Source organism: Varanus komodoensis, unplaced genomic scaffold, assembly GCF_004798865.1.
Source record: "Varanus komodoensis strain SLA01 unplaced genomic scaffold, ASM479886v1 scaffold26, whole genome shotgun sequence".
NCBI lineage: Eukaryota > Metazoa > Chordata > Lepidosauria > Squamata > Varanidae > Varanus > Varanus komodoensis.
Genome location: NW_025335684.1, coordinates 5,842,151 through 5,869,990, shown reverse-complemented (window position 1 = coordinate 5,869,990; position 27,840 = coordinate 5,842,151). Strand labels below are relative to the sequence as shown.

The following is a 27,840-nucleotide window of genomic DNA, read 5'->3' as shown; positions in this document are numbered from 1 at the left end:
TACGGAGCCAGACCTTAAGGCATCACTGCATCACTTTACAGCCTTTTCAATATACATCTTAACCACCTTCTTAATTTGACCTTATGGCCGAATTTCTAGTTAGGATGGCCTGAGATGTTTTGACATCAGAGAAAGATAATCCAGCTGCCCCTCTGCCCTTAGCACTGTAAAATACATAAAAACAGCTGAATTCCCCCCTCTGCACACGCCCATCCTGACCTTCGTTCATTTACACATTGGAGGTGACTATACTATCTCCTACAATAAAAGCTGAATGCTGTCTGGGAAGCAGCACAAGCACATCCTTCCAGAGCGGCAGTCTTAAACCTCTCCCCAAGTTGGCCAGAGCAACACGCACAGAAAAGCATCCATGGGCCGCAACGTACCAGGCCAGGAAGCAGTCGCAAGGAAAGAAGGGAGTGATTTTCATAAAGCCACACAGAGAAGAAAGCATTCCAAACAGATGCTTAAGTGGTGAACTAAGGACTGGGGTTCCCAGGCTGAGCCGCCTCCGGCTATCATGTTACACACCTGCGCAAAATGAATTCCCCCTTTCCCATCTCTGCAGGGAGGCGATGTGTGCATGCACACCGTCTCCAGTAATCTGATGAGCCTTAATTCCCAGCATTTAAATCATTAGCTTTCAGGGTTTCCCTGATTAATGAAGGGAGCCGGGGCTTCACTGAACGAACCCATTAAGGACTTGCTAATGCATGGTTTGATTTCACTGCCTGCAACTGAGCACACGGTTCCTCGTCCTTCAGGGACCACAGCGATTCATGCAGGGCTCAAGAGGGAACGCCAGACATCCAGGCCTTCAGAAAGGCGGTTTCAATTTAGCCTCCCAAATGCTCCGGCTGTCGCTATTAATCAGGAACGATGCTGATGATGTGATACCAGTTTCTGACTTGCTCTCTCTATTGCACCTTTTGGGGAAATTTTGGTGATGGCTTTTTTTAAAGGTATCTCAGATCCTGCCTTCATATAACCTCTTATCCTATCCAGGTAGCAAATGTCCTCCAATGTCTTGCAGACGAGTAAGTACAGCCGGATCTATTATGTGATTAGCAGTGCACTGTCCACTCAGAAGTAGAGTTCAGCGTGGTGAACATGTAAAGGATTGCAGCCTACACATTCTATCAAACTAGGCATTCAGTCCAACCTACCAGGGATCTCAGTCCAGTCCCCTGCCCTTCTTCATCGTCGCCCTGCCCCAAGAATATCGTAGCTCAGATGCATCCACCGCTTCTCAGCCTTTTGGCTACAATCAAGTGTAGTGCGTTCCGCATGAAGCCACACTAAAAATCAAACACACAAGTGGCAGGACTGATGGAAAGTTATTTAAGCAGCAAGCCAGATACACAGACAGCAGCTCCAAGAGTATCCAGTTCTATCCATGTCTACTCAGAAGTAATTCCCAATGAGTTCAATGGCCCTTCCTCCCAGTTATGCAGTTATAAGTATCGCAAGTCCTACTTGCAACATTCCCAGGCCTTCCAAAGCAAAGTGCTATTTTTAAAAATAAATTTGGGAGCAATTACATTCAGTGGAACTGGGAAGGTACCCTACTCCTGGCAGATTGTTTATTCCATTTTAATTTATCCTTCCTCAGGCAGCATAAATGTTTCTTCCTCCATTCATCTGTCCCTGTAAGGACTGAAAGCCAGCTTGGTGTAGTGGTTAAGAGTGCGGGACTAGAACCCGGGGTGACTTTGGGCCAGTCACAGAATCTCAGCCCATCTGGCTTCACAAGGTTGTTCTCTTGTGGGCTAAGGCTGAGAGCAAGAGGAGGAGAATGATGTTCACTGCTTTGAGTTCTTCAAAAAGAAAAAAGGCAGGATGTAAATCTAATACATCATCATCATCATTACTAAGGAATGTTACAGCAGCAGAGGCTGGGTTCCAACATAATCCACACTCAAGGGTGGAGTATGGGTTATCCTTAAGATGTGGTTTATTATGTTGTCTGAACCCAGCTGTATTCACAAGCCATGCCTTGTTAACCAGAAAAAAATCATGACGAGAACCATGGTTTGTTGCTGAGTCGGGAATGGTTCACTCTGGTTTGTTCTCCCATCTGTGTTCAGATAACAACCCACATTTCAACAACCCGTGGTTCAGCAACAACCCAAGCTCAGCCTCTGAGTGTGGGTTATTGTGTTGTCTGAACCCAGTGACCAAGTCTAGTTAGCTGAGTGCCTGAATAGTGGGTTCAAACCTGGATTTAAACCTGCGTTTCTTTGGCCTAAGTCTGTGTCTCACGTGTTGCCCAGCCTTCTTTAGTTCAGTGCCCTCCAGGTGTGCCTGATCACAACTCACCCCTCCAGTCAGCGTGACCTCAATGCCATTCTGGGCCAGCCAAAGGACCTTTTATTCTCCAAAGCTTTTGAAAACACAACAGCCTTTTCAGCAATCGTGGTAGCTCTGTGCTGCAGCTGAATTTGCCATTTATCTCCCAGTTAATCTATTTTAGAGCTGTTTGTGCTATGCATATCAAAGTTGAAGGGAAGCACCTCCCTGCAAGAACACAGCAGTGCCCACGTTGCAGGACAAAAGTTTGTTAAGTCAACAGGGATGGCGATTGCAGGGAAAGAGTTTGCTCAGACAAACACCAGCTGGGACACGTTCTTCAGAATTCCCATGCAAGCGTTTGTCCTCCATTGCTGGCTGGGGAATTCTGGCCATTGTCATCCAACACGTCTGGAAGCAACGGGCTGGAAAAGGCCGCTGTGTAACGGCTTTAGTCTTGCTATGCCCTTCCTAACACAAGTAGCTTTTCTTTTTTCAGAGGGTAATCGCATCAGTTTTGTAGCAGAAACACCAAAGAGTTCTGGGATACTTTAAAGATCAACCAACTGATGTCAGCGTTAATGGTTTGTCTTTTAGATGCCGTAAGACTCTTCGTTGGTTTTGCTTTTCTTTCTTGGCAACCTGATGTTCATTTTCTCTTTTTCTAATTCCCTTCATTTCATCCCTTGCCATGTGCCCAGACAGAGGAGCAAAATTCACGTTGGAGCCTTGTTTGCTAAGTATATGCTTTCAAATCAGGGAATGGCAGATGGCAGTTTGTTCCTACACCTTACCTGGTGGAAGGCATCACGAAAATCAATGTTCGGCTTGCCTTGCAAAGGGGAGGGAGACTGCAGGATAGGAAGGCACAGTGACCTTGAGCAGGCACTTGTCTCCTGAATTTAAAAGCAGACACAAAAAAGCTTCGGCGTCTTTTTATTATTTAAAAATCACCAAGAAAAGCAAGAGGCAAGGGTTGCCTCACTGCATCTTTAGCTTCCATTAAAGATCCTCTGCCATCAGGGTCTGGGGGGAAGGGTTTTCAGCTTTGAAGCTGCTTCTTTGCGGGAACAGAAAACATGGAAAGAATTCAATTCCACACCGCAGCAAAACAGCACTGCTACATGCTTTGAAAACCAGAGCTTTAAAAAGCAAGCTGGCGGGCGGGTGTGGGTGGGTTGCTAACTCACGACAGCATCCAGTTATACCTGTCCTCTCTCCAGCATCAATTAGTATCCCCCCCCCCCCCCCCCCGCCAAAAGGATGAGGAAAGGGAGGCAGGCAAGGAAGAGACGGAGGTGTTTCTTATTTTTAAAGGCAGATTGGGAACGGAGAGGAGTATCCGCAGTTAAACCCTCCGTGGATCAAGGGCACCATCTAATGGAGGAGAGCTGTGATGCTTCCTCTTGCTGACTGAATCTGTGCTCCACAGGGGCTGCAACAAAAAGGTGGAGCATTTCACCAGCCCACAAAAAAGGAGCTGAACGATCTTGTCGTCATGGGGAATGCAACTGGGCTCCAAGCTTGATTGATGGACTTTTATGCCTTTTGCTTCCGTGCAGGGAGAGAAACACAGCTGGGAAAATAAGAGAGGTCTCAACTGCCATCTGTCTATGAGACCTGCACACAGACTTTAGGCTCTGCAGGCAATGGTTTCGCTTGGTTCCTATTGTTTTTTTAGAGACTAGACTCCTCAAATCTACCCAGCGGAGCCTGGTACAACTCACACACACAGAATAAAATAATGTATGAGCCCCAGAATTCATTCCCAGTACCAGAACGGGATGGCACAACCCTTCTTCCCAAAATTCTATTTCTGGTTAATCCCAGCTTTCTCTATTAAAGCAACAGAATTAAAGGAGTCCTTTTGTTGCTGTTGTTAAACTGGGAGTCCGAAATCCTGGTGATCATCCAGTGATCTGCCTCTAGATCCAGATCACCCTTCTGTCCACCCCTGAAGCAGACGTAATTGTATTATGTTGATGAATGCATACAACACGCGGTACACTCCAGGGTCGAGGAACACTGAGCTGAGGACTTCAGTATCTGGAATATCATTTGTCAGGGGCCATAACCTAGCAGGGATGGGGCTGCAGCCCACATGTGTGAGGTCCTCTCAGCCATATTATCTGGACAGGCTAGAAAATGCCTCATTTCGTAAAGACTTTCCAAACTGAGTCTATAGTCTGCAATTTCAGCAAGCCCAATGGCAGGGGGCAAAAGGTTAAGTAATGAATAGCGTTAATGAATATAGGGCTAATAATAATATAGATCTGAGTGCCCCCAAATAGGGAATTCAGAAGGTGACCGCACATCACGAACTCTTTTCAGTGGTGGCTCCCTAAATTGTGGGATGCCTTCCCAGAAGAGGTTTGTCTGGCACCTTCCTTGATATTTTTTTGCTCCAGGCAAGTGATCTTCATTTTCTACATTATATTAGATATTCTATTTTATATATTATACCCTGAAGTTTTGTTCTGAAAACTATTAACTCTACCAGGATTTTTTTTGGAGGGGGGAGGGGGGCAGTCATCTGTTTAGTCATCTGCTGTTTAGTCATCTGTTCCAGAAAATACACAGAGAGCTTTTGCTGGAGTATTGTATTATGGCTGTATTTTCGGAGTTGCTGATTTTATCACTCTTTATTGCCCAAATTGTTTATGGCATCGGTGGTGATGATGATAAAGCTCCATTAATATGCAGGGCACTTACAAACAGCAAGTAATTTTACAGTCTAAAATTCCACAGAGGAGAATTTTAAGTGGGAACAAGGGGAAGACGATTTATTTTACTTACATGTTTACTTCCACATTTATGCTTCAAAACAGCTGAGTTGCTTCGGGAACTGTAGGTTTAAACCAAGTATCTGATGATTAAGGTTGATATTCTACATACATTTATCTGGGAGCGAGTCCCCTGGAGTTCAAGAGGACATACTTCAAAGCAGACATTCACCAGGGCAACCTGCTACACACCGCAGAATCCTGCTTGGCTTGGCATTACTTCCACATTTCTAATTGCAAACATGATTGAAATTAAGCCTTTGCTCCTGAGTTGGTGCTAGGCGAGCCACCATATGGCACATCCAGCTGGGGGGAAAAATACCCTAGGGGAATGGCAGCGTTTTAACCTTGCAGACAGGCAGGTGGCGATGCTGTGCTGACAGCGGCTATTTCCCATTAACTGAAACTGAGCAGCAGATGTGGAGCTGGTGACCAGAAGAGGTGGCGGCTCTAGGATCATGGATGGCTGGTCAGCCATGCGAGAGGAGAGCAGAGCTGAAGGAGGGAGTTTTAGCCGTGCCCTGCCTCCGAAGAGCCTTCCAAAATCAATGCCATGGGAGGGGGAGCATTGTAAAAGGGTAGGGAGCAAGCTTCCCTGGTAGTTCATGGGTTTCACCCACAGATGTGTACGGCTGCTATGAAAGGGCAAATCTCATGTGAGGCATACTTAGGAACTGAACTGGAAAGGAAAGCAACTGAAAACAAAACTGCCAATATTGTAATCCCTTATATGAATCTACGCCACAGCCATACTTAGAATGCCGGTTCTGCCCTGGCCATCACGCCTAAAAAAAAAGGATACTGTGGAGTTGGAAAAAGTGCAAAAATGATCCAAGGGCTGGAGCAACTCTCCTATGAAGAGAGCTTATGACATCTAGGATTGTTCGATCTGGGGAAAAAAGCTAAGGATAGACATGTATAAAATCTTGCGTGGTGTGGAAAAAGAGGACAGGGAGACATTTTTCTCCCTTCCTTTGCAGAACTAGAATCAGCTGGAATCACCCCATGATGAAAAATTCAGGACAGATAACAGGAAGAACTTTTTCACACAGCAAATAGTTGAACTGTGGAGTACGCTTTTACACGATGCCATGATGGCTACCAGTTGGGATGGCCTTTAAAAAAAGGACTGGACAAGTTCGTGAAGGACAAGGCCCTCAGAGCCACTAGTCCTGGCGATTGTATGCTTCCTTCAACATCAGAGATGGGTGTGAATTTTTACAACCTACTCTAAGTCATCCTCAGGGGCATTTGATCAAAAGTGGGATACAATTACTCTAAATAAAATAAATGCATAAGGAAAAGTTAGTCTGAGCTGGCAGAATTCTGGATGTCACCACTTCAGAATGAAATTGTATGGGGAGAGAACTGTATTTTGAATGTTTTTCCATGTAAAAATAGCCTGAATTTGCTAAACAGGAGATCAGTGTGAATGCTATGCTCAACTTCTCTTTGATGTATTTTACTTCATACAGAGATCTTTTTTCTAGGAGGGAACATTCGCAGACATGATACAAACAGGGTGGCGGGGAGAGTTAAAGGATTGAGATTTTCATGATGAACTTGGTTGCCAAGAAGCGAATCCGTAAATCTGTGATCTTATACACAAGCCGACAAATAAAAGATGGTGACCTACCTTAGACAGCAGTTATGCCATCAAATGATAGAAACTGTAATGCTGGATGATGTCAGAAAAATGCCTCTAGAAAGAGAGATCAAGAGGAAGCTGTGAACCTAGGAGAGGAAACATAAATGAAAGCGCAGCTAAGAAAAAGAAAGAAGTGGTTGATGCCTGAAGATGCTTCTTAGCAAGTTATAAACACCATGTTTCCATGTAGACTTTGGAGATGCTTGATTTATGCATTTTGCATCAAGAACACACCTTTTACATTCCATTCCATTTTAAAACTACAGCAACTGTAAACTTTCTCCTCACTTTGTTACCCAGTAAATATATTCCCCCCCATATCTATCCCACTTAACATCCATCCAAATGAAGAGATCTGATGAACTCAAAAACTTTTGTGAACTTGTTTATCCTAAAGGTATTGCATAACAGGCCCAGGGTTTTGTGTTTGTTTTGCTGTTTGAGTTTTTGCCTTCCCAATTTTAAGGAGCTTTGCTTTTTCCATGTTTCTAAGGGTCCTCCCTCAGTGAATCTACCTTCTAAGCTCACTACTATTCCTACGTTGCTTTTGCATCCCATTTTTCCTGTTCTGGGGAACCCAAGATGGCTTACATAGTTCAATTTCATCTTTGCAACAACTGTGTGGTGTGATTTAGACTGAGAGTGAGTGCCTGGCCCCAGGTCAAAGAGCTTCATGGCCAAGTAGGAACTAGAACCCAGATCTCCCAGGTCCCCAATCCACTACATCTGCTCTCACCATTGCCACCAGAGGTCACCTCTTTCTCGTCATTGCTATCACCTGGTTGCTTAACAGGCAGAGGGCCCATAAGCAAGGAGGCCGTGCCATCTGCTGCTCCCACTCCTCACCACCATTATTTTCGGGGCCAGAGCAAGCAGCGGGAGAACAACCGGATTGCAGTGCAGAAGAGGAGGGGCAAATTTGGCTCCCCTTTCCCAGTGAGACCTTACTGGGATGTGATTCTTAGTAATGATCTCTGAGAACCAGGTTGGAAAACCAGGTTCAGTTCTAACCATGAAGTGGATGGGGTAACCATGGGCCAGCAGTCCCTCTCTCTCTCAGCCTAACCAGTCTCAACAGGTTGTGGAGAAATAAATTCTGCGTGGGGAGGGGAAATAACAGTCAATATCCCAAGTTGTTTGGAGGGAGAGAAACAGAAAAAACGTTGTCCATTCAAGCCAAGCCAATCAATAGTATCATACTGGAGACTCTTTCTACAACAGGAAACAAGGGTGATTACTACTGGGTGAACGAGAAGAACTGGGCTAACCTTTCTCACACACACACACTCCAGTATGGGACGCCAGTTCAGGCTTTCACCAGCCCGGCGTCGCCCTCCTGACATCTTGCCCTCAAAATCACAAAGCAACAGCGACTTCCCTTCGCGGCCACTGCTAGCGTTGCCCTCAAGGCGGAACTCTATGCACGGAGTCCGCGTTTCCTCGGAGGACGCTAAACACGGAGACCACGCCCGGCTCAGTCAGCGGCTTTGGGGCTCGTGCGCCCGCGCATGCGCGCTCTCCGTATCGTCCGCCTTCCGCCTGAGAGAGGAAGGCGTGCTTTGATTGGGTCCGCGGCGAGGGGCGGGGGGAAGGGGGTCAGCCCGGTTCCGGATATGTGGCCATGGTGACCGTGGTTGCCAGGTAATGTGCTGTACGGGGGATTGTTGGGGGTTCCTGCCTTAGGCTGGTGGGGCTTTGACGCGGGTGAAGGGTCGCCCCCAGTGTCAGGACTGGGACGGCCCGGGTTCCAGCCCCCATCGGACCATCAAACCCACTGGGTGACCCTGGGCCAGTCAGCCTCTTTCACCGTGGCCTCCCTTGCGGGGCTGTCGTGCCGATTCGTGGCGTAGGGGAGGCGGAAGAGAAGAACCCCCAGGTTCGTGGAGGGAGCGTGGGATACAAAGAAGCCGAGCAATGATACCGAGCTCCAAGCAGTGCGAAGCTGGGCTGGATGAAAATCACGAGAAATAGGCAAGATGTCCAGGTCTCCATAACTTCGCACCAGGGAAGGTGTTCATCGGGCTTGAGCGGGGGGGGGGGGGAATGGGCGCGGGGAAGGCTGATTCGACCCTATAGCCAGGTTGTCGGCTTGGTCAGGGTTTCGCTTAAGAGTAACCTTATGAGATGGGGGCCTGGAGGGGTCCTGGTGGCGTCCATTGCCCTGCCTCGTCCTCGGAATACCACGGGGGTCTGGGGGGTCCCAGATGATGGCTCCCCCACCCGTAGCCCTCTCATGTACTCCCACTGTTGCTTCCGTCCTGAAAATCAATTGAGAAAAACGATGTCGAAGCTGTGCAGTACCTTGTAAATATTAGCACTAGGACACCCCCTCTCCGCACCCCCCCCCCCGGTCGGGAGGCACTGTGTGAAGTTGCTGTGGAAGAAGCTTCTCCCATTTCCCGCCATTACCCTGCAGGAGTATGAAGGATTTGAGGGTGTTCCACAAAGGATTGGATTGCTGTAGAATTAGTAAAGGTGGCAGGAGTGGATTTGGGATGTTGGAGGTTGTGGTTGTATTTAGAAAGAAGGGGGAAGGAGGCCTGCAAAGGGGCGGGGGGAATTGAGCTATTTCTAGGAGTTGCCCTTATGTTTTCAAATATTTCTTTGTAACCTTGACAGTGTAATTATACAAGACTTCTAATACTACCACTCTAAAAGCATTGTGCAGCAATTGCTGGTAAGAAAAAGGACGGAAGAAGTAATACAAAAACACAGGAAGGTTGCAATTGGAAGATGATAATTCCTGGAACCCTTGCAAAATCCTTTGAATTAGTCGGGGCAATTGCACAATAGCAGTTTGACTTAGAGGCATTCTTGTTCGCTGCTGCCCCAGAAGTAGGCTAACATCTAATAGGTTTAGATGACAGGAGGTTACATTTAGGTTGATCATTAGGAGACACGTTTTGATAGTATGATGAGTTCAGCACATGAGTGGGCTCTTTGGTGGAGAACTTCAAACAAGCTGAGCACCATCTGGGGGTAGGCTGTTCTGGATTAAATAGCCTACGTATCCCTCTCTAACTCCATGATTTTTACCCATGTACTTGTACACTGCTTGTAGAAGTTCCTAAGCCCTGTTGGGAAGAAACTGAGGGACATGCTGAGAATAGAACTCAGGTTGCGAGACCTGACCAATGAAAGGTATTTACAGAAGGAAGGACTGTATGTTTTTCTGAAAGGGTATAGATGAAGCAGTTCTGAGACTGTAATGATCTGTGAGTACGGGCCCCCTCTACCGAGTACCAGCTAATCCCACTGACTGGCAGCAGAAGTGAACTGCACAGTGAGTAGTGATGCAAAGAACAAACTCGGAGGCTCCGCTGGATGTAAAAGAATTATTGTCTCAAACAGTCCTATATGATTTATCTTGCGTTTATGTTTTGCAAACGTGCAGACAGCACCCTGTCTGTTTGACCATGGCCAGTAAAGAATGCTGTTCTTCAGTCAGGCTTTAGAAAAGGGTTTCCAATGGCAAAACAGGTATGTAGAGAGTGGTTTGTAAAAAGGGGGGGCAGGGGAGTTAGTCATTTGCATTAATGTTAACTGTGAGGCTGTTGTGTTCATAACTCAGGGGTAGAGCATAGGCTTGAGTAAAGCAGGTCTCGGGTCCAATCCGTGGCATCTCCAGTTGAACTGGGACTCAGCAGGTGGTGCAGAGCAGCTGCCAGTCACAACGGCCAGTACTGTGCTGGGTGAACCAATGGTCAGATGAGGCATGTTCATGAGTTCTGCACTGTGCGATAAGTGGAGGAGTAGTGGATGCAGATCCTGCCTGCACCGAACACCCATCTTTGTGTTTGATTCTCTCTCTCTCTACACACACACACACACACAGGCTGGGAAAAGTTGATATATCTTGATAACCAAACCCTAAGAAGAGTTCTAGATGCAGACAGGTTGGGTGAGCAATCTTCCCCTACTCCTTTCTTTCCTGACCCATGCAGCTGTGAAAAATACCCATCATGCTGATCGTGGGGTATCTATTCCATCCCAGAATGGCCCTGTATTAGGCTGGTATGGAGTAGAAAAGGGGGCATAGAAACATAGAAACAGAGCGAGTCAGAAGGGGTCTCCCGGGCCATCTAGTCTGACCTCCGGCACTAGCCGGCCCCACTCACGACATGCTGGAGAATGTCACAGAGAGTTTCCGTGGCTTGCTCTTGGAGGCCAGGCTCGAGGTGCGTGCCAGTACAGGACTGAGAGTGTCCGCTTGGCAGCTGGCCATTTCCCTATTTAAAGCCATCTGCCTTCTGACAAAACTGCTGATACCAATATAGGACACACTGCAGCGAGGAAAGCTCTTTATGAAAAGGTAGGATCTTGTATGTTCTTTCCTCTGCAGGGGTGACCCCAAAAGGCCCCATGCTATTTTTACACAGAAAGAATAAGAGGGTCGCATTTCTTATATTTCTTTTTAGAACGACACCTGTTAACTCCCTAGAATCTCCTGTCCCTCTTGCTGTCTTTTACACTTGGACATTCTGTTACCAGGGAAGCTTAGCGCTCATGAACCTCACTTGGCATTTGTCATAATTCTTGTAAATGCAGCATCGAGAGGCAAGTGTAACGCCAATGAACCTCCTGACTGATCTAGGTCATAATCAACCCGGTTGTAGCCAGAGCAGCTGTCAGTGCCCTTGAAGGACACCCAGCTCCGTCATTTCCAGCTCGCGGAGCAAGTGCTGTCCTTCTTTTCCCTCTCTCTGATGGAATACATTGTTATTGGAATGCCTGGTGCAGAAGAGTTCAACATTAACTGTAACGTGTTGTCTTTAGCACTGCATTACCTGCCTCAATGGCTTTGGAAGAAAATTAAATTATTTTCCACATGCGCTATTGAGGCAGTCATGGAAATTGACTTGTGTTGATGTGAGCTGACTTTGATTTGTGTTAATTAGAGGTATATTATTACCTTGTCACCTTAGATTTATATGTAATAGGCTTGGCAATACTCAGTCAAGTGATTAACCAATTAAAACATGGCATGGCCTGATGGTCCATAAGACCTATACCATAGCAGACTGTAATATCCTCCCACATTCAGATTGCTGTGCTACATGGATTCCAGATCACCCTAAATAATGTTCTGGTGCAATCAAAGCTGAGGCTGTTTGATGGAAATTGGGTTTCTGTGTGTATGCAAGTGAGAGTGAGAGTGAGAGTGAGAGTGTGTGTGTGTGTGTGTGTGTGTGAGAGAGAGAGAGAGAGAGAGAGAGAGAGGGAGGAATTAGGTGCTGGAAAATTAGAAAGTGTCCAGCGGAGGGCAACACAAATGATCCAGGGTTTGAAAACAATGCCCGATGAGGAGAGACTGAGAGAACTGGGCATATTCAGCCTTGAGAAGAGAAGACTGAGGGGGGACATGATATCCTTCTATAGGTACCTCAAAGGCTCAGAGAGGAAGGTCAAGATCTTTTCTCGCTGATACCAGAGTGTAGGACACGGAATAATCAAGTCAAGTTGCGACCACCCAGAGTCAGGCTAGATATCAGGAAAAGCTTCCTCACTGACAGAGCAATACGACAGTGGAACCAGCTGTCTAGAGAGGCCTTGGGCTCTCCCACACTGGAGACATTCAGAAAGAAGCTGGACGGCCATCTGGGTGGGATGGTGTAACATGGTGTCCTGCAACCACAGGGAACTGGACCCGAGGGCCTTCATGGCCCCTTCCAACTCTACTATTCTATGATTGTATGAATTAAACAGAAATATTGTATATCTTGGGAAATCTCTAAAAACATGGTGGAGGGAGGGGACTGGGTGGTTTCTGAGGCACCCTTCCCGTTCGATTGTGGCTGGTGAACTAGCACAAAACACCTTGTCCCTTTCCGTTGATCCGAACAGCAAGCCCATCAGTTCCAGCGCGGCCAGATGCTGTGCTGAGCAGAGACCCCTGCGACTGGCAGAGGTTGGGGTTCTTGTTTCTCCCCCTGGGGTTCACTTTCCTGTCCTCCTGGGATTCGCTTCCATGCAATCGGTAATGGGCTTCCATGGGCTCACGAAGGGAAGAGGAAACAAACCGCTTTCTTTCAGCAGAGCTGGTACAGTGGTCCCACTTGGCCTCTCCTCTCTCTCAGACGCGTTTCTACTTGCTCTTTTTCCTGCTGCTGTCCAAGTGAGTCTGGTGGAGCCCCGCTGTCACCTGGCTGTCTAAGAAACTGTCTTTGGCTATCCCTGTCTTACTGCGCTCTCGTTCAGAGTACCTACTCTACCTGCCAGGTAATGCAGCCTGCCAGGAAAGCGAGCAGATAGAATAAGTGGGAGCAGGCCGTGAGGACAGTCTCCACTTTGGGGGAAAAGAGCACGGCGGATGCTCAGCAGCGGCGGGGTCACGCAGGAGACTGGGCCGAACAGAGTGGCGCCACCTCCACAGTGCGGTCGTGGAGCCAGCCGGAAGGTGGGCAGGAGCGGGGCTTTCCCTCCCCGGTGCACAGCCAAGGCTGCCCTGAGGCCGCCTTGCACTGTGCGTGGTGATCCGGCGCTAGGGCAGGAGGGCGGCTCAAGCTCTGGACTGTTTACGTTCTCGTTACGTGCTATCAAGCCATCTCCGACCTCTTCCAAAAAGGCCCGTCCTTGACAGATCGACTGAGCTGTTCTAAACACAAGGTTGCGGCCTCCTTGATGGAATTTCTCCACCTCACATTGCGTCTTCCTTTTCTTCTTCTGCCTTCGACTTTCCCTAACACAATCAATCATATCTGAATATTACTACAGTGTTAATATTCATAATTAACATCCATCCCATCCCTTGCAAGTAACACGTTCCGAATACACACATGCTTCCCACAGCCTGACAGGGCACTGGGAAGGGATTGTCTGCATGCTGTGGAGGAGAGAACGGAGGCATGTCCAAGCCCCCAGCAGCCTCCTACAGAGCACAGCACGCTTGGCTGGAAGCAAATTGGCTTACTTGCCCTTCAGGCTGGGACTGGCCATTTGTTCCACAGGCTCTCCCTTGCCTGGAGCAGTTTTGCTGTCTGAAAATCACTATTTTAAACTAGAACGAGGGGAAGTGGAAAAGCCAAAGCAGCCGTTTCCAACCTGGTGCCCTCCAGATGGTGTTGGGCTGCAATAGCCACGCTGGCTGGGAGTGCAGTCCCACACAACCGGGGGGGCACCAGCTTGGAGAAGGCTGGACTAATGGGGCTGAGCAGCACTTTTAATTCCCAGCTAAAGGGGGACTGAAGCATGTGCTTGAACTCTAGGCCCTCAGCAGTGCTTAACTTTGGCAGGAGTCATACATGGCAGTTGTTTGATGTCTCCTAAGGATCAAGCGAACCCCACTTCTGTGGCTTAGTCCTCCATCATCATAACCTCAAACGTTTGTTTATTAGACTTGCATCCTGTTTTTTTACAATGAACTCAAAGCAGTCTACATCATTCTCTGCTGTCAGTCTTCTCCCCACAAGAACAGTCCTGTGAGGTAGGTTAGGCGGAGAGTCTGTGGCTGGCCCAAAGCCACCCAGTTGGCTCCATGGCCGAGTGGGGACTCGAACCCAGGCCGCCCGAGTCCCAGTCCCGTGCTCTTACCCCTGCACCACACTGGTCCTCTGTTTCGCAAAATAGAGCGAGCAAAGTGTGGTTCACGTGGCAGCCCGTCTTGGAGACCAACGGCACAGTATGGTCTGAGATGGAGAGAGCTTTGCCTTCCTCAGGAAGAGGCAGTGCTGGACCACATTCACGGCCCCTCTAGCTCCTTCCTGCTTTCCTCCCGTGTCATCACCATAACGTTACCTTTCCAGAGGCATTTGTGATTTGTGATTATGATGCTTTCCCTGTAGAACATTAGTCTCTAAAGCGATGCAATGGAGTTCCTTAACCTGGCACCGTGTTTAGTTGGGGGAAACTTTTCTGCAGAATCAAGAGTTCCAGAGCGTCAGGTGTTTTCTCTGACCGCGGATCCAAAGGCTTGTATCCCTTGGGCACGGCTGCTCACAAGGTGGTTTGACGTGTCCCCCTTCCAGCCCGTTCTGTGTATGTTGCTGCCTTTTGCTTTTGTTGGCGTTTGACTTGCATTTGTGATGCCCTATCGATAAGCAGGTACCGATATTACGGGACTACGGGGTTCCTTGTTAGGTATTTATCTAATCCATGGACAACTGTATGTTGGGGTGATGCTTTCTTCCTTTAGTTGCAAAGTTAGATGGCGAGGATTGACAAGAGCAGAGTCAAAATGCACACAGTGAGGAAAAAGCAATGCTCTGCACACACTCAGGAACCCTCAAGGTTTGCAGAAATATGCAAGCATTCTCTTTTAAGAAAACGGGACAAAGTCCCCTGTCACCCTGCCCCAGCACACAACACACACACACACACACCCCAGTAAGGACTGGGCACTCTCAACCGCAGAAATTTGAGTGTCACCTGGGAAGAACGGTGACAGGAACTCATTACAGGTTGGAGTAGCTGGGCCGGCTCCACAGCCGGCGCTCTGGCAGGAGCACTCTTGCGAGGGGCTCAGAATGCACTGCCACACTGAGCCACAAGGTCCAGGGCCATGGTAAACTGTCCCAGATCGCTTGCGCGCCTGTCGGCTTGCCCGTTCAGCATCACCCGCGTGTGAGGGGCTTTGCCGAGGACAAGAGGCACGGGGGCTGCCTCAGGGAGCTTCCAGCCTTAAATCTGCCATGGGGGAAACAACAAAAGGGAGGAAGAAAGCCGGGGCATCGGGGTAGACCAGAGAAGCACGCGTGATGAGCTGCTAGCTCCATGGATGGTATTGCTCTTCATTTTTACCTCGGGGACTACATGTAAATTTCCCGTGAATGCATGCAGCAGACCCTCCGCGGCGGGGTCTCTCCCACCCCTTGCAAAAAAAGCAGCTTTGGGGAGTGGATTGTGAGCAAGAATACATGGAGTGGGGTGCATCCCAGCCTACCTTTTGTTTGCTCGAAAACCTTCCCCAATTTAAAATGCCTTTTTACTGGCATTCACATGGGACAATTGGGGGGGGGGGGGGGGACACGCAAGGGAATGGAGAAGGGGTCAAGCACCGTTTCCCCACTGCCCCGCCTTTCAAACTCCCCCCTTTCTGAAGCAGCCCCCTTTTCAAGAAGGGAAAAGTGGGCCCCGCCTGGCATTACGGCGCCCGCGGGTGCATCTGCATGTGCAGGACGCATGGCGCCCGGGGTGTGCCAGCGCCTGACGCGCCTGAGTTGCTGTGCTGTTTCTTAAAGCGCGGCTGCGCTGCCGCTTTGGCGCTTGCCGCTTTGGCCGTGCAGAGCCGGGGGGGGGGGGGGGGCGCATGCACATGCCCGGTCCATGGAGAATTCGGGTCTTTAAGGAGAAAATGGCCACAGCCCGAGTCTTAAAGCCTATCAAATATGCATTATTTCCTAATTGCCTCCTTTTAAGCCGGAGTTATATTTTATCGCTGATCGGCACATTGAAAAGAATTAAGTGGTACAGGCCTTGGGCTGCATCGCTTCAGAGTGATGAAGCTGCTGCCTGTTTGCGTCTGTGTGTGTATATTTTAAGGGTGCGATAGGCAGTATCAGATTCCAGGAAGGGAGCATTTTCCTACTTCCGGCCTTCCTCTCCCTGCCCCAGTGGAGTTGTGCTTACTTACTCACATTTGCATACTATATTGCAGCCTTTCCCAGCCTGGTACCCTACAAAAGTTTTGGACTATAGGTATTAGCAGCTCCAACCACTGGACATGCCGGTTCAGCTGATAGAATTTGTAGTACAAATCATCCGGAGGGTACTAGGATGGGGAAAGCTGGTCTGTGTACCCATTGTGGGGGGAAATTCCACAGACACTGTGTGAACAGAACCCTGGAGGAGATGGACCAGAAGACTCACCCAAAATGGTGGTTCTCCTGTTCTTGCGAATTCAGCTGACTCCATTTCTGCCTTTCCTATCCTTGAAAAGACATTGAAGAGCCTGATACAGACAACACATGACTTTCACTTAATTGGGCCCTTTAAAAAAGTATATTCCACCTTTCAACCAGTTAGTCCTCAAGGTGGCCCGCAACGACTCCTTACGATAAATGACAGAACCGTTTCACCCCAGCTACAACCAGCGCACATCTTTTAAAATGACAACAGCAGCAAACCCCACTAAAACAACAGGTCCTCAGTAAAAGCAAGTTTTCAATTGGCATCTGAATGGGAGCAAGCAAAAGCACCTGGTGGGATACCTTGGGAAGGACTGGCAGAGTGAAGGGGCTGTTCCCTGTGCCCCCCCCCCACATTACATTCAAAGATGGGACCACCTACCTACCCACGGCTGTATTTCATCACTTGTGCCACACTGACAATCTGAAGGGACCAAGGAGCCAGATTTCTTCCAGTGTAAAAAGCTTTCTGCTTGGTTTATTGCCTGATTTAATGCCTCCGTTTGCATCTGAATATTAGTCCTCCGACAGGAAACCTAGGGAGAGCCTTTGCTCCATTCGGTACCTCGGATTTTAGGGAGAGCGGGCAGTTTAATGGCTTCCTTATCCCAGCTTACCAATTTTACATGTTGCAAAACGGGCCCTGGGGAATGGCTAGATGGGGTCAATCCTGCTGCATGCAAGAAATAGTAAAATGGAACGAGGCTTGTGACTGGGGCGTGTCATGAGGTTTTTGTCCTGCTTGTTTCCTACAATGCCAGGAGGAGCAGCAGCCATAAAGGAGCACTTATGGATCTTACCTCCACGGTCATCCTCCCCCTGCTTTTTGGCAGCCTGGGGCTCTTTGGCCTCTTCCGGCTGCTTCAGCGAATGCGGGTGAGGGCCTACCTCAAGGATGCTGTGGTGGTGATTACAGGAGCGACGTCCGGCCTTGGGAAAGGTAAGCTTTGCCGAGCACTGAGTATTGTCCTCATACCGAGCAGGATGTTCCTGGCCGTCTTTTCTCCAGAAGCAGAACTGCTGCCAAACTCTCCTCCTCACCTTCCACAAGTTCCAGGGTGGCATCGCAGCAGCAGAAGTCTTGTGAAGGGCGACAGAAGTAGAGGTGCGCGCCGTGTTTGTACCGCCTGCTTGTGAATGTACAGGTTGAACACGTAGGAAGCAAGTAGAAATACTGGGGGTGAGGCAGTCCTTCCTGTTCAGCTTCCCAATACCTCACTCACTCACCACATTTCTCACATACGGATTGTCACCTTCCTTCTTTTTCTAGAGCACGAAGCTTTCTCATAGTGTCCAGACTTGCTTGGTAGGGAGAGAGAGGACTGAAGGAACCTCTCTGTCCGTGAAGTTTTGCACAAAGCGAGGGAAAACCTCTCTGGAAGTTGGATAATGACTCAATCTGTCACTCCCACCTGGGATGCAAGTCCCTGCCAGCAATTTCAAGGTGGACCGCCTTCTGTCCACCGCGATACAAAGCTACTGTAACTCATGGCCGCATTCTCCATCACAGGCCCCTGGCTTGTATCTGTCCTAACAAATCATGTTTTGAAGCTGGCTTGTAGGCTTCTTAGAGGAGCAACAGGTCAAGATCTGGGCTCTGTTGCAGTGCTAAATGGGGACAGGAGAGAGACAAGAATCAAAAATAACATGGAGGTTCCAAACTTCAAGGCTGGAAAAAAATGGACGTCAATCTTTCTCTGCAGCTGAGAATGCTTATTCTGTGCATAAGACCACACTCATTTTTTTCAGCCTGAGTCGCTTGTCCCATTTTTTTCCCTTTTCTTTTCCATCAATCTGGTGGGATGGTGTGAATTTTCCTCCCTGGAGAGACAGAGGCTAAGCTGATGTCATCTTCCCTCACCAGGAGTATTTATTCACCATGACACACTAGCCCAAACACAGTTGCCCGCCCCTCTCCACCCACCATCCTCACAGAATAGCCCCTTGTCGTCCCGGAGAGGAGCTGCTCCATCATCTCATCGCTGATGGGTGTGGAATAACACAGACCCACCAGCAGGAAAGACGAGTATCCTACTAGTATCCCTGGAAGGGAGGCGTGCTGAACTGTTTTCCTTAAAGCTCTTTAAAAAACTGGAATAACGGAATTCTTTTCATGCTCCACAAACCAAACATTGTTTTACAGGAGCCAACATTCTTGGGATAGACGTGAGGTGGAGATGCCCTCAGCTGGCAAGAGCTGGAGGAATTGCAGGGAGAAAGACCATCGAGGCTGGGGTACTGATAGGCAGGAAGCAGCATCTGTGGGGGAAAGCGTAGGACTTGTTGTATGGCACGGAATCCTGTTAAACATTACACAATCAGGGCCTGCCACAAAATCTTGCAGGGTGCTGAGCTCTGGTTTAGGGCCAGCTGGTCTGGCGTGATGCTGTGTCTGTGTACCAGAACTGTTCCCCAAAGCCTGGAGCATCCATTAGAGCTGGGGGAGTACACGGGGGTGGGGGGTGTAATTCCCGTGCAGGGGCCAATTTGGCTGGGAAGGATTAATTCCACCCTCCTGCCTGTTGCAGGGTCCCCCCACCCCCACATCACAATTAAACTTGGAAAAAAATGTTTTCCAGTGATTTGGGATGATATGGGTCAAATTAACTGAAGATTCTGTTTTATTAGGGATGATTTGGAAAGAGCTTAATCCCTTGGCTTTGCCTTCTGTGAAATTTGAATAAACCCTAGCTGTTACGTCTACGTTTCCCATCTAAATGTACAGCAGCGTATGCCGATCGGTATCCTGCAGGCCACGGATACCCCCCCCCCCCACATCCAGTTCTCTGCTCCTTTTCCCCAGCAGTCAGTACTCCACAGCCACTGGCATGTTCAGTCCTCACTGGGCTCTTTCATGATCCTGCTTCTGCTTAGCTTTTGCGGGCTGGACGACACATCTTGGGTATTCTCACAAACCTCAGGACCCCCAAGCCTAATGAGGCTTCCCTTTTATTCACCGAGTCGCTCCTCCACTTTTTCCCCCTGTAAGGGACCCAAGGCAGTTGACACATTGCCCCTCCTCTTCATTCGACCCTCACAGCAGTCCTCTGAAGTAGGCTAGGCCTGGAGTCAAGGTCCCCGGTCTGACCCTCAAATGGCTACCCCACACAGGCTCGCTCTGCTGTGCAGGAGCCCCAAAGACATGAAATGAAACTTTGGACTGAGCTCAACACATCGGGAAACACATTCAGAGGCAAAAGGTGTTGTGAACACTGGAAGGCGCTTCGAAATGGGACCGTGCCATCCCCCCCCACACACACACACACCCATTGCCTGTTTGGTATGTGCCATTGAGTCATGTCTGACTTGCGGGGACTCCCTGAGCGAACGCCCACTAAAAAGTTTTCCCCCAGGCAGCCCTCCCAGCTCTTGCCACCTCAGGACGGCCCCTCCCGTGTGACTTTGCGCCACCTTGTCTCTGCATTGCCCCTGCGCCCACGACACACTCCCTCCCTCTAAGCGATGTCCGTCTGCTGTGTTCTCTCCCGGCAAGAATGTGCCAGAGCTTTCCATGCTTCTGGGTCCAGACTGGTGCTGTGCGGAAGGAACGGGGAGAGGCTGCAAGACCTCCTGCAGGAGCTTTCCGCTGCTCCCGGCCACCCAAGGAACGTGAGTGTGGGCCAGGCAGGGAGGGAGGGAGCGGGCGGGTGGGTGGGGAGGGAGCTTCTCCTGAAGAGGTGCAGCCCAGCTTTCAACCCCTGCTGTCTCCAGCTTTGAAAAGGAGAGTGGGAACAAGGGATAGAGGGAAACTCTACGCGAGGCTTCGGAATGAGGCACCACCCCATGGGGTGGGGAACTGCACAGCTAAAATGCGGATTTCTCCCTTTGGGATTGCGGCCAAGTACTATTTTTTGACTACTGGCAGCCCTTACTAATGGCCCAGGTTGCCCTTGGCCAGCTAGCCCTTCCAAGGGGAACTTGAGGCCCTTACCGAGAGACTGAAGGAGGGGTCTTTTGAATGCTGTATCACTCTAGACTAAAGAGCTGTTTATTTAAAATGTTTCTATGTTGCCTGCTCCACCTACGGCATCCCCAGTGGATCCTTTGACACTCTGGAACGTGCAAGAGAAATGTGCTAGGGCTCATCTGCAGCGTACGGATCGGGGCTATGATCTGCACAATAGTAAAGAACCCCGCAAACTTTTTTAACAGCCCCATAAACATCAGACTGTGATCTTTGACCTCTCCGACATCAAAGCCGTCGTCAGCGCTGCAGAAGAGATCCTGAAGTGTGTCGGTCACGTGGACGTCTTGATCAATAATGCCGGGATCAGCTACCGAGGCACCATAGTAGAGACGGTGGTGGAGGTGGACAGGAAAGTGATGGAAACCAACTACTTTGGCCCCATTGCTTTGACCAAAGGTAATGCTTGAGATACCTGGCTCATTTTAATTTCGTGCCCACCACCTCCTGCCAGAGAGTTCTGCTTCGTCAGTGCAAGACGGACTGAGCAGCCGCAGCTGCACAAGCCACCCGATGCCACGCACGACAGCTGCCGTGCCGTGTGCGAGGGTGAGCAGGTCTCCGTGAGTGCGGTCCTCCGAGCCCCGATGGTGCCCATGGCGCACTTCTCCCATGCCTCACAACTCAGTCGTTTCCAGGCCCGAGGCAGCACACGTGTCAAGCGAGTTCCAAGCCTGAGTGGCCCCAGCTTGCCCCCCAGGCCTCCCCCCACCGGGAGGCCAGCTTGGAACGCCGTCACTCTTTGTGCTGGGCACACAATGCAGGCTAGCATCACATTACAGGCACGGACAGCCGTTCCTCTCGGGTGCACTCCTGAGCCCTCTGCCTGGAACAAGGTCCAGACTCGGCGGGACTCACCTGCATGTTCAGAGGGCCTTGGCCCCACTTGGCGGGGAAAGTGGAGGGCAGCCCCTGCAGCATCTGCCCCGTGCAGAAGCTGACCTCCCACTCAGCTGGGTCTTGTGCTCCTGGCCTACGGAACCGTGCCTCCACACCTGGGCTTCTGTGCCTCAAGCTGGCATCGTACCCACCTGGGCCAGCCAGCACGAATTTAGTTAGGTTTCTGGGGAAGAACGCCTCTTGTGGTCGTCACTGTCTTCAGTGGGCCGTCATTGCAAATGAATCGATCGGGACTGGGGTGAGAGCACGCCCGCCTTGGACAAAGCTGCCTTGGCCCTGGCTGCTGGTGCGCCTCTCTCCTCCTCTTCTGTCTCTCGAGAGCCTAATGTGATTTGTGATTGTGTTGGCTCTCTCCCCCAGAAGCATTTCTGCCAATACAAGGCTCGCTGCTCTGATGGTTCCCACACCAATCTCATGACTAGAATAAATTATGCAGATTAAAGCACCTTGTATCAGTCTCTTCTCATGATTCAGGATTGGCCTCAGGCAAAGCAGCAGTTGGAAACAGGTAATGATCCTGGGACGTGATTGTAGGCCAGAGCCAGGGAGGACGGCTGGATTTCCCAGGATCTAAACGCACACTGGTTCTTGTGACAGCATGTGCAGGTGGCGTTCTCATTTTTCTTTCTCCCCTGCCCACTCACGCTCCCTCTAGCACTTCTGCCTTCCATGATCCAGAGGAGAAAAGGCCACATCGTTGCCATCAGCAGCGTTCAAGGCAAGATCGGCATCCCTTTCCGCTCTGCATGTAAGTACCTCATGAGGGTCCGGAACCGCTGGCTGCAGCTCTGAGCAAAGGGACTCTTCGTTCTGATGCATTCCTGCTTCTCTGCCCATCCGTCCCCTCCCTTCCCTTCCCCTCCACATCAAGATCTCAGACATGTCAGCGAAGTCTTCAACTGTGCAACTAATTCTCACTGTATTCTTTGAGTTAATTAACTTCAGGACTTGGAGATTCTTGGTATCTATAGAAATGGAAGCCCGCAGAGTCTAGATTTGGAAATTCTGAAATGAACAAGGTGGTAAGGCCATTGTTGGCTGCTTATAAATCCACCATATTCTTCTTAGCGTTCTGTGTGGTCTGGGAAAGAGCCTGTTGCTACTGAGCTGGAACCAAACTTCCCGCTTCAGCCTTTGGCTCACTGGGGGCAAGGGTCACTCTAAATTTGTTCCCCATCTGTTTGTTGTTGTGATGGGCCACCAAGTTGTTCATAGGATTGCCGTGCGTCAGAGACAGGTGCCCTCCCAAATGCCTTTCGCGGCCCTGCTCAGCTCTTGTGGCAGATGGGAAGCTTACAAGACTTCCCACAATTGTCAATAGGATTAAGAAGAGGGGACTCCATGCGATAAAGGGCAGCAGCACTGGTTTCCAGCCTTTGCTAAGTCTCTCTAGATGTTTCATTTTATGAGGAGGAAAGTCCTACTCAGCAGCTGCTGGGCCCTTAAATCTACCTCTGTCGGCTCGGAGCAAGCAGGAACTGTCCCCAGGACCTGTAGACCAGAGGCCCTGGAAAGGAGTCACCTCGCTTGTTGTTTGCCTCAACCAAGGGACGGCGGCCTTGTGTTTAGTCGTTGTGGTCCACAGCCATTCAGGCCCCATGCGAGAAATAATTATGCCATCCAGCTGGGAAACTGCAGGTTGGTGAGTGGAGCTTCCGCCCTTCTTGGGTTTTTCCAGACGCAGCCTCCAAGCACGCCACTCAGGCCTTCTTCGACTGCCTGCGAGCAGAGGTGGAGCAGTACGATCTGGACGTGACCGTCGTGAGTCCCGGCTACATCCAGACAAACCTATCCCTGAATGCCGTGACAGCAGATGGATCCCAGTACGGAGGTGAGGCCTGGCTTTGCCTGTGTAATTCGTGTGTATTTGCCAATCCAGAGAGAGCAGGGTTGTGCAGAGCCGTCTGGGGGAGAAAGAGCTGGCAGACAGCCCCTCCAGTTCTGGCCACCCAGACTCGAAATTCGTGATGTAAAAGTCCTTTAATGGACTTGACCTTCTTGTTTCCGGGCGGTAATGGTGACTCTCTCTCTCCTCACCCCTAAATCCATGGGCTTACTTTGTGATCATGCGCTGGCCTGTCCAAACTTCCCGCTCTTTATCCGCCAGACAGGATGCAGCGTACTTGCCTGTGGCCAGCCCAGCATAAAAAAATACAAGAGCATGAGAAGAGTTTTGCTGCACCAAACCAGCTTCCATCTAATCCAGCCCTGTGTCTGCACCGTGGCCAACCAGCCGCCTGCAGGAAACCCACAAGCCGGGCAGCAGGGCAACCGAACCCTCCCACTTGTGGTCCCCAGCACTTGCAGTACAGCGTGGTATAGTGGTTAGTGTGTTGGCCTGGGACTCAGGAGCTCCAGCTTCTAGGCACCCCCCACTAGCACACTGATTCTTCACCCAACTGACCTCACAGGGTTGTTTTGAGAATGGAGAAGAGAACCTTGTTTCTGGTTGGGCTTCTTGCAGAAGGAAAAAGAGAGGGGTGCAAATGTAATACAATCATAGGTATACTGCCTCCGACAGTGGGGACAGCTTAAGCCATCAGAATGAGTAGCTATCGATAGCCTCCTCTTCCTCCCCCTCCATGAATTTCTCCAGTCCCCTTTTGAAGCTGTTCAAATTAGTGACCCCCACTACATTGTATAGGAGCAGGCTCCGTGGTTTAACCATGCAGTGTGAAGACTGCCCTTTTCTCTGTCCTGAATCTCTACTGTTCGGCACAACTGGATGACCACCCCCTTTTGGTTCTTGGAGAAAAATTTGCTGCCATCTACATTTCCTGACCTGTGTATAATTTTGTGCCCTGTCACAAAATTGTACCTTACCTTACTCAGCTTTTCCCAACTTTGTACCTTACTCAGCTTTTCCCAGCCTGCCACTAGAGGTGTTCACCTGTCGCTTTCGCTTTTCAGTGATGGACAAGACCACCAGTGAAGGCAAAGCAGCCGTAGAGGTGGCTCAGGTGGTCCTCAGCGCCGTGGGGGAGAAGAAAAAGGAGGTGCTGGTTGCTGGGTTTGTGCCGTCTCTGGCCGTGTACCTCCGCACACTCTGCCCCAGACTCTTCTTCACCTTGATGGCCTCCAGGGCCCGAAAGGAGAGGAAAGCCAAGGACGCTTAGCCCTGCGTGGAAGCGACTTGAGTCTGTCCAATCACTGGCTGCAATCAGAAACCAACAGTGACTGTTTCTAGGTTCTGTGGGAAGCACGAACATCCCTAAGCCGCAATTCATCTCTCCCGCTCGGGTGAAGGGTTGGATCCTGCACCACTCGCATGTCGTTGCCAGCACCCGAGAAGAGCAGCCATTGCCGCCCAAAGTTTTCTTGGCCACTGCGGAGGAGGACATCCGCTGCAGGACACAAGGTGCCAGACCAGCATGAAGTTCTGCACAGACCAGCATGAAGTTCTGCACACACAACAGTTGTGCACTCCCACACTTGCCGTTTATTTGCCTGGGGCTTGTTCAGAAAACATGTCTTAGTTTCTTCTTGGCATGGCTCATCATCTATTTGTGGGTGGGGAGCAAAGATGCAAGAGTTCCCCAGGTTTTCCCGATACTCCCTGCTTCTTAAAGTCTTACAGGCACCACCTTTACATGGGAGCAGGTGATGGAGAAAAGGGCTGCAGACGCAGGGCTGAGGTTAAGCCGCTTACCCTGCGCATGCCGTGCCCTACTTTGCCGTTGCATTAAGAAGGCAGGGCCCCCTTCGGCTCACATCACCCTCTTCCTCCTTCCAGCATGAAAGGGAGCGAGCTTTATTACATTGGCAAGGTCTGATGTTTTTGTTGAGAGACTTGTGGAAGGGAAAAGGCGGCTTCCTTCACAGCCACACCAGACTCACGAATTGCTATTAAAATAGCCAGACTTAAAGAAGGTGTCATCGGTTGAATGTAATACCTAAGGCAGAACTCTTAATAGTTGGCACCCGATTTTTTTTAATGCATCCAGGAGTCCCTGGAATTGCCTGTCTAACCTATGAGCCCTGTGCACGTGCTGGATTACAACACCCGTCACTGGCTTACATCACCCTATCGGCTGCCCCGACGGGTGCTGTAATCTGAAGGGTCACGGGTTGCTCACCCCTGCCAAAGTGTTTTCACACACGACATGCACGTGTGTGATTCAAAAGGATCACCTGTACGGATGCAGCGCGTTGTCGGCACCTGGTCAAGGTTCAAACTGCACTCAGACTAAGCATGGTCACGATGGGCTGGAGTCCCGCACACCTTCCTAGTTCCTGTGGGTTCTTACATTTAATACTAGACCTAAATTAATCCTCTTTGGGTATTATCAACGTCCTCTGTCATCCAGAACAACACCTGTAAGTATCGCTTCCTTTGCCAACTTCAAAGTTCCTTTCAAAAGCAGACTTTTCTATAGAGAAGCGTGTGTGTTTTTAACGCATGCAATTGGTTCCCAGCATGATGCTTCCCTGCTGCCAGTAAGACTAGTAACAAGAAGATCCAGTCCCTGCACTGGTCACACCTTTTCCAGCATCAGCTTGCACATTATGAGTTATAAATAGAGCCACGCAATATTTTTAAGCTTAGGTGTACAAATTAGAGATTGCTTATGCAAAACCAACTAAAAACAACTAAACAGCTGCTTTTTTAGCTTATATGCTTTAAGGGAATTGCTGCATTAGATATGACTCCTCTCTATTATAGTCCCTAAATTTAGCCCTACAGCAAGAAAAACCAACTGCAGATTCTGTGTGGCTTTCTCAGATGTGAAGAGTGCTTGTAGGCATGCTTGATTGTGCAACTGCCCTGTTTCGCTCACAGAATTCTACTTTCTGGGGACGGAACTCCAAGACAAGGCCCCCTTTCATTTTACCTCTGTTTTCCCACTGCTGCTTCTGTCTTAGAAACATAGAAACAGAGCATGCCATCTAGTCTCCTGGGTCACCCCCGGCTCTAGCTGGCTCCGCTCACAACATGCCTACCATGTGCGTGTCTAGCCTATCCTTGAACAAAAGGATAGGTATTTTTCCACAAAAATACCAAGACTAGGAGCAATATGCATTGTCGAAAAGGGGGAATAAATTGCACAACAACAGATAGCATTACAAGCCCTACCTCTGAAAGCACTATAAAAAGCAACCTTATATAGCGCCCTGCAGAAGGCTATATAGTGTGTGTCTCACACACACACGATGGAACGGAAATGGCATTCATCGGCCTTGCTACCACTTGATGCAGAAAAATATTTTGTGCCGTCAGTGTTGAGTATCTGTCTGCATCAAGTGGTGACAAGGCCCATGAATGCCCTTTCAGTACCAGGTGCTGGAAGCAAAGAGGATGGCGCTCTTGTTGGCTGCCTGCCAGAAAGTGAGATTGTGCAGGATGGGCTGGGTCAAGATTCTGAGATCGAGGAGGTAGAGGTGACTCTCTCAAAGCCAGGCAGCCCTGGGAACGACCAAGATGTACAGCCACTGAGGATGAGGAATGCTCAGAGACTACGCCCCCACTGCTCTTGACCCCCCTGGTGAGGTGTCAGCAGAGCGGAGGCCCAACTGGAGGCCCAACTGAGTAAGCGGAGAGGTGTGGGGAAAGGCGGTGTGCTCGTTGACAGACAGCCCCTCCGGAGGGGATGGGGCCCAGGCATGTTTACAAGGAGTGTTCCTGGAAGCAAACACGAGGTTGGTTCAACAAACTGCTCTGTGCATGCTCAGAGATCCATTCTGGGTGAATTGTACTTGGGAGCAATAAATAACATTTTGCAAGAAAAACCGCCTGTGGCTTTTGACTGGTTGGAGGAAGAACCTCACCTCACACCACCAGGTTGCAACAGAGCAAAATGTGGAGGAGCCAGAGGTAGGAAGGGGAAAGTGTTTCTGCGAGGCACTGTGGCTGCTGCATTTCAACCCTTGCCCAAACTGACCTGCTCAGCAGCTGCGACAGCAAGCTCTTTGCCTGCTGCACCAGATTCCGGGGTCTAAAGATAGCACCATGTCTGGTGCTCTCCTTGAGAGGCCATTTCAAGGTCTCTCTTCACTGCACGAAGGTCAAGCTGCTGCTACCATGTTTAGTGAGGGGATATACCTGGCCGTGGGCTGCACACTTCCATGCTTCAGTTCGTATCTTGCAACCTTCCTGTATGGCAGCTGGAGCCTTGGCCAAGGTCACCCATCCCCACATTACTTTAAGGTTTATCAATTAAAACTGAGCGATTTCAGGCAAGACTCTTCATATTGCCCATGAGGAAACACGCAGAGCTCAAAGCGACAAAAGCGGCACCAACACCTGCTTCATATTCATTATTGAAACTGCAGATGCAATTTACTACATGTTTTAACATCATCACACTGTATTCTTCCCCACCATGAGTCGGTAATGCAGAATAAATTGTACTAGATCAGTATTCTCCAACCTGGTGCCTTTCAAACATACTGGCCTGCAACTCCAGATAACCGTGC

At 49.7% G+C, this 27,840-nt stretch overlaps 1 protein-coding gene across 2 annotated transcripts; it reads left to right on the top strand.

Moving 5' to 3' along the window:
• The first annotated feature begins 8,298 nt into the window (after positions 1 to 8,298).
• DHRS7B (dehydrogenase/reductase 7B) lies at positions 8,299 to 27,153 on the top strand. 2 transcript variants are annotated; one of them, XM_044433117.1, is made up of 7 exons: positions 8,299 to 8,361; positions 17,324 to 17,502; positions 20,056 to 20,171; positions 20,715 to 20,925; positions 22,082 to 22,174; positions 23,105 to 23,257; positions 24,337 to 27,153. In XM_044433117.1, exons 1-7 carry the CDS (start codon positions 8,342 to 8,344, stop codon positions 24,540 to 24,542), a joined length of 978 nt encoding a protein of 325 aa, XP_044289052.1. In that variant the 5' UTR covers positions 8,299 to 8,341; the 3' UTR covers positions 24,543 to 27,153. The 2 variants fall into 2 exon arrangements, with proteins under 2 accessions (XP_044289052.1, XP_044289053.1); XM_044433118.1 differs by lacking the exon at positions 8,299 to 8,361 and adding an exon at positions 8,384 to 8,596.
• The last annotated feature ends 687 nt before the right edge of the window (positions 27,154 to 27,840 follow it).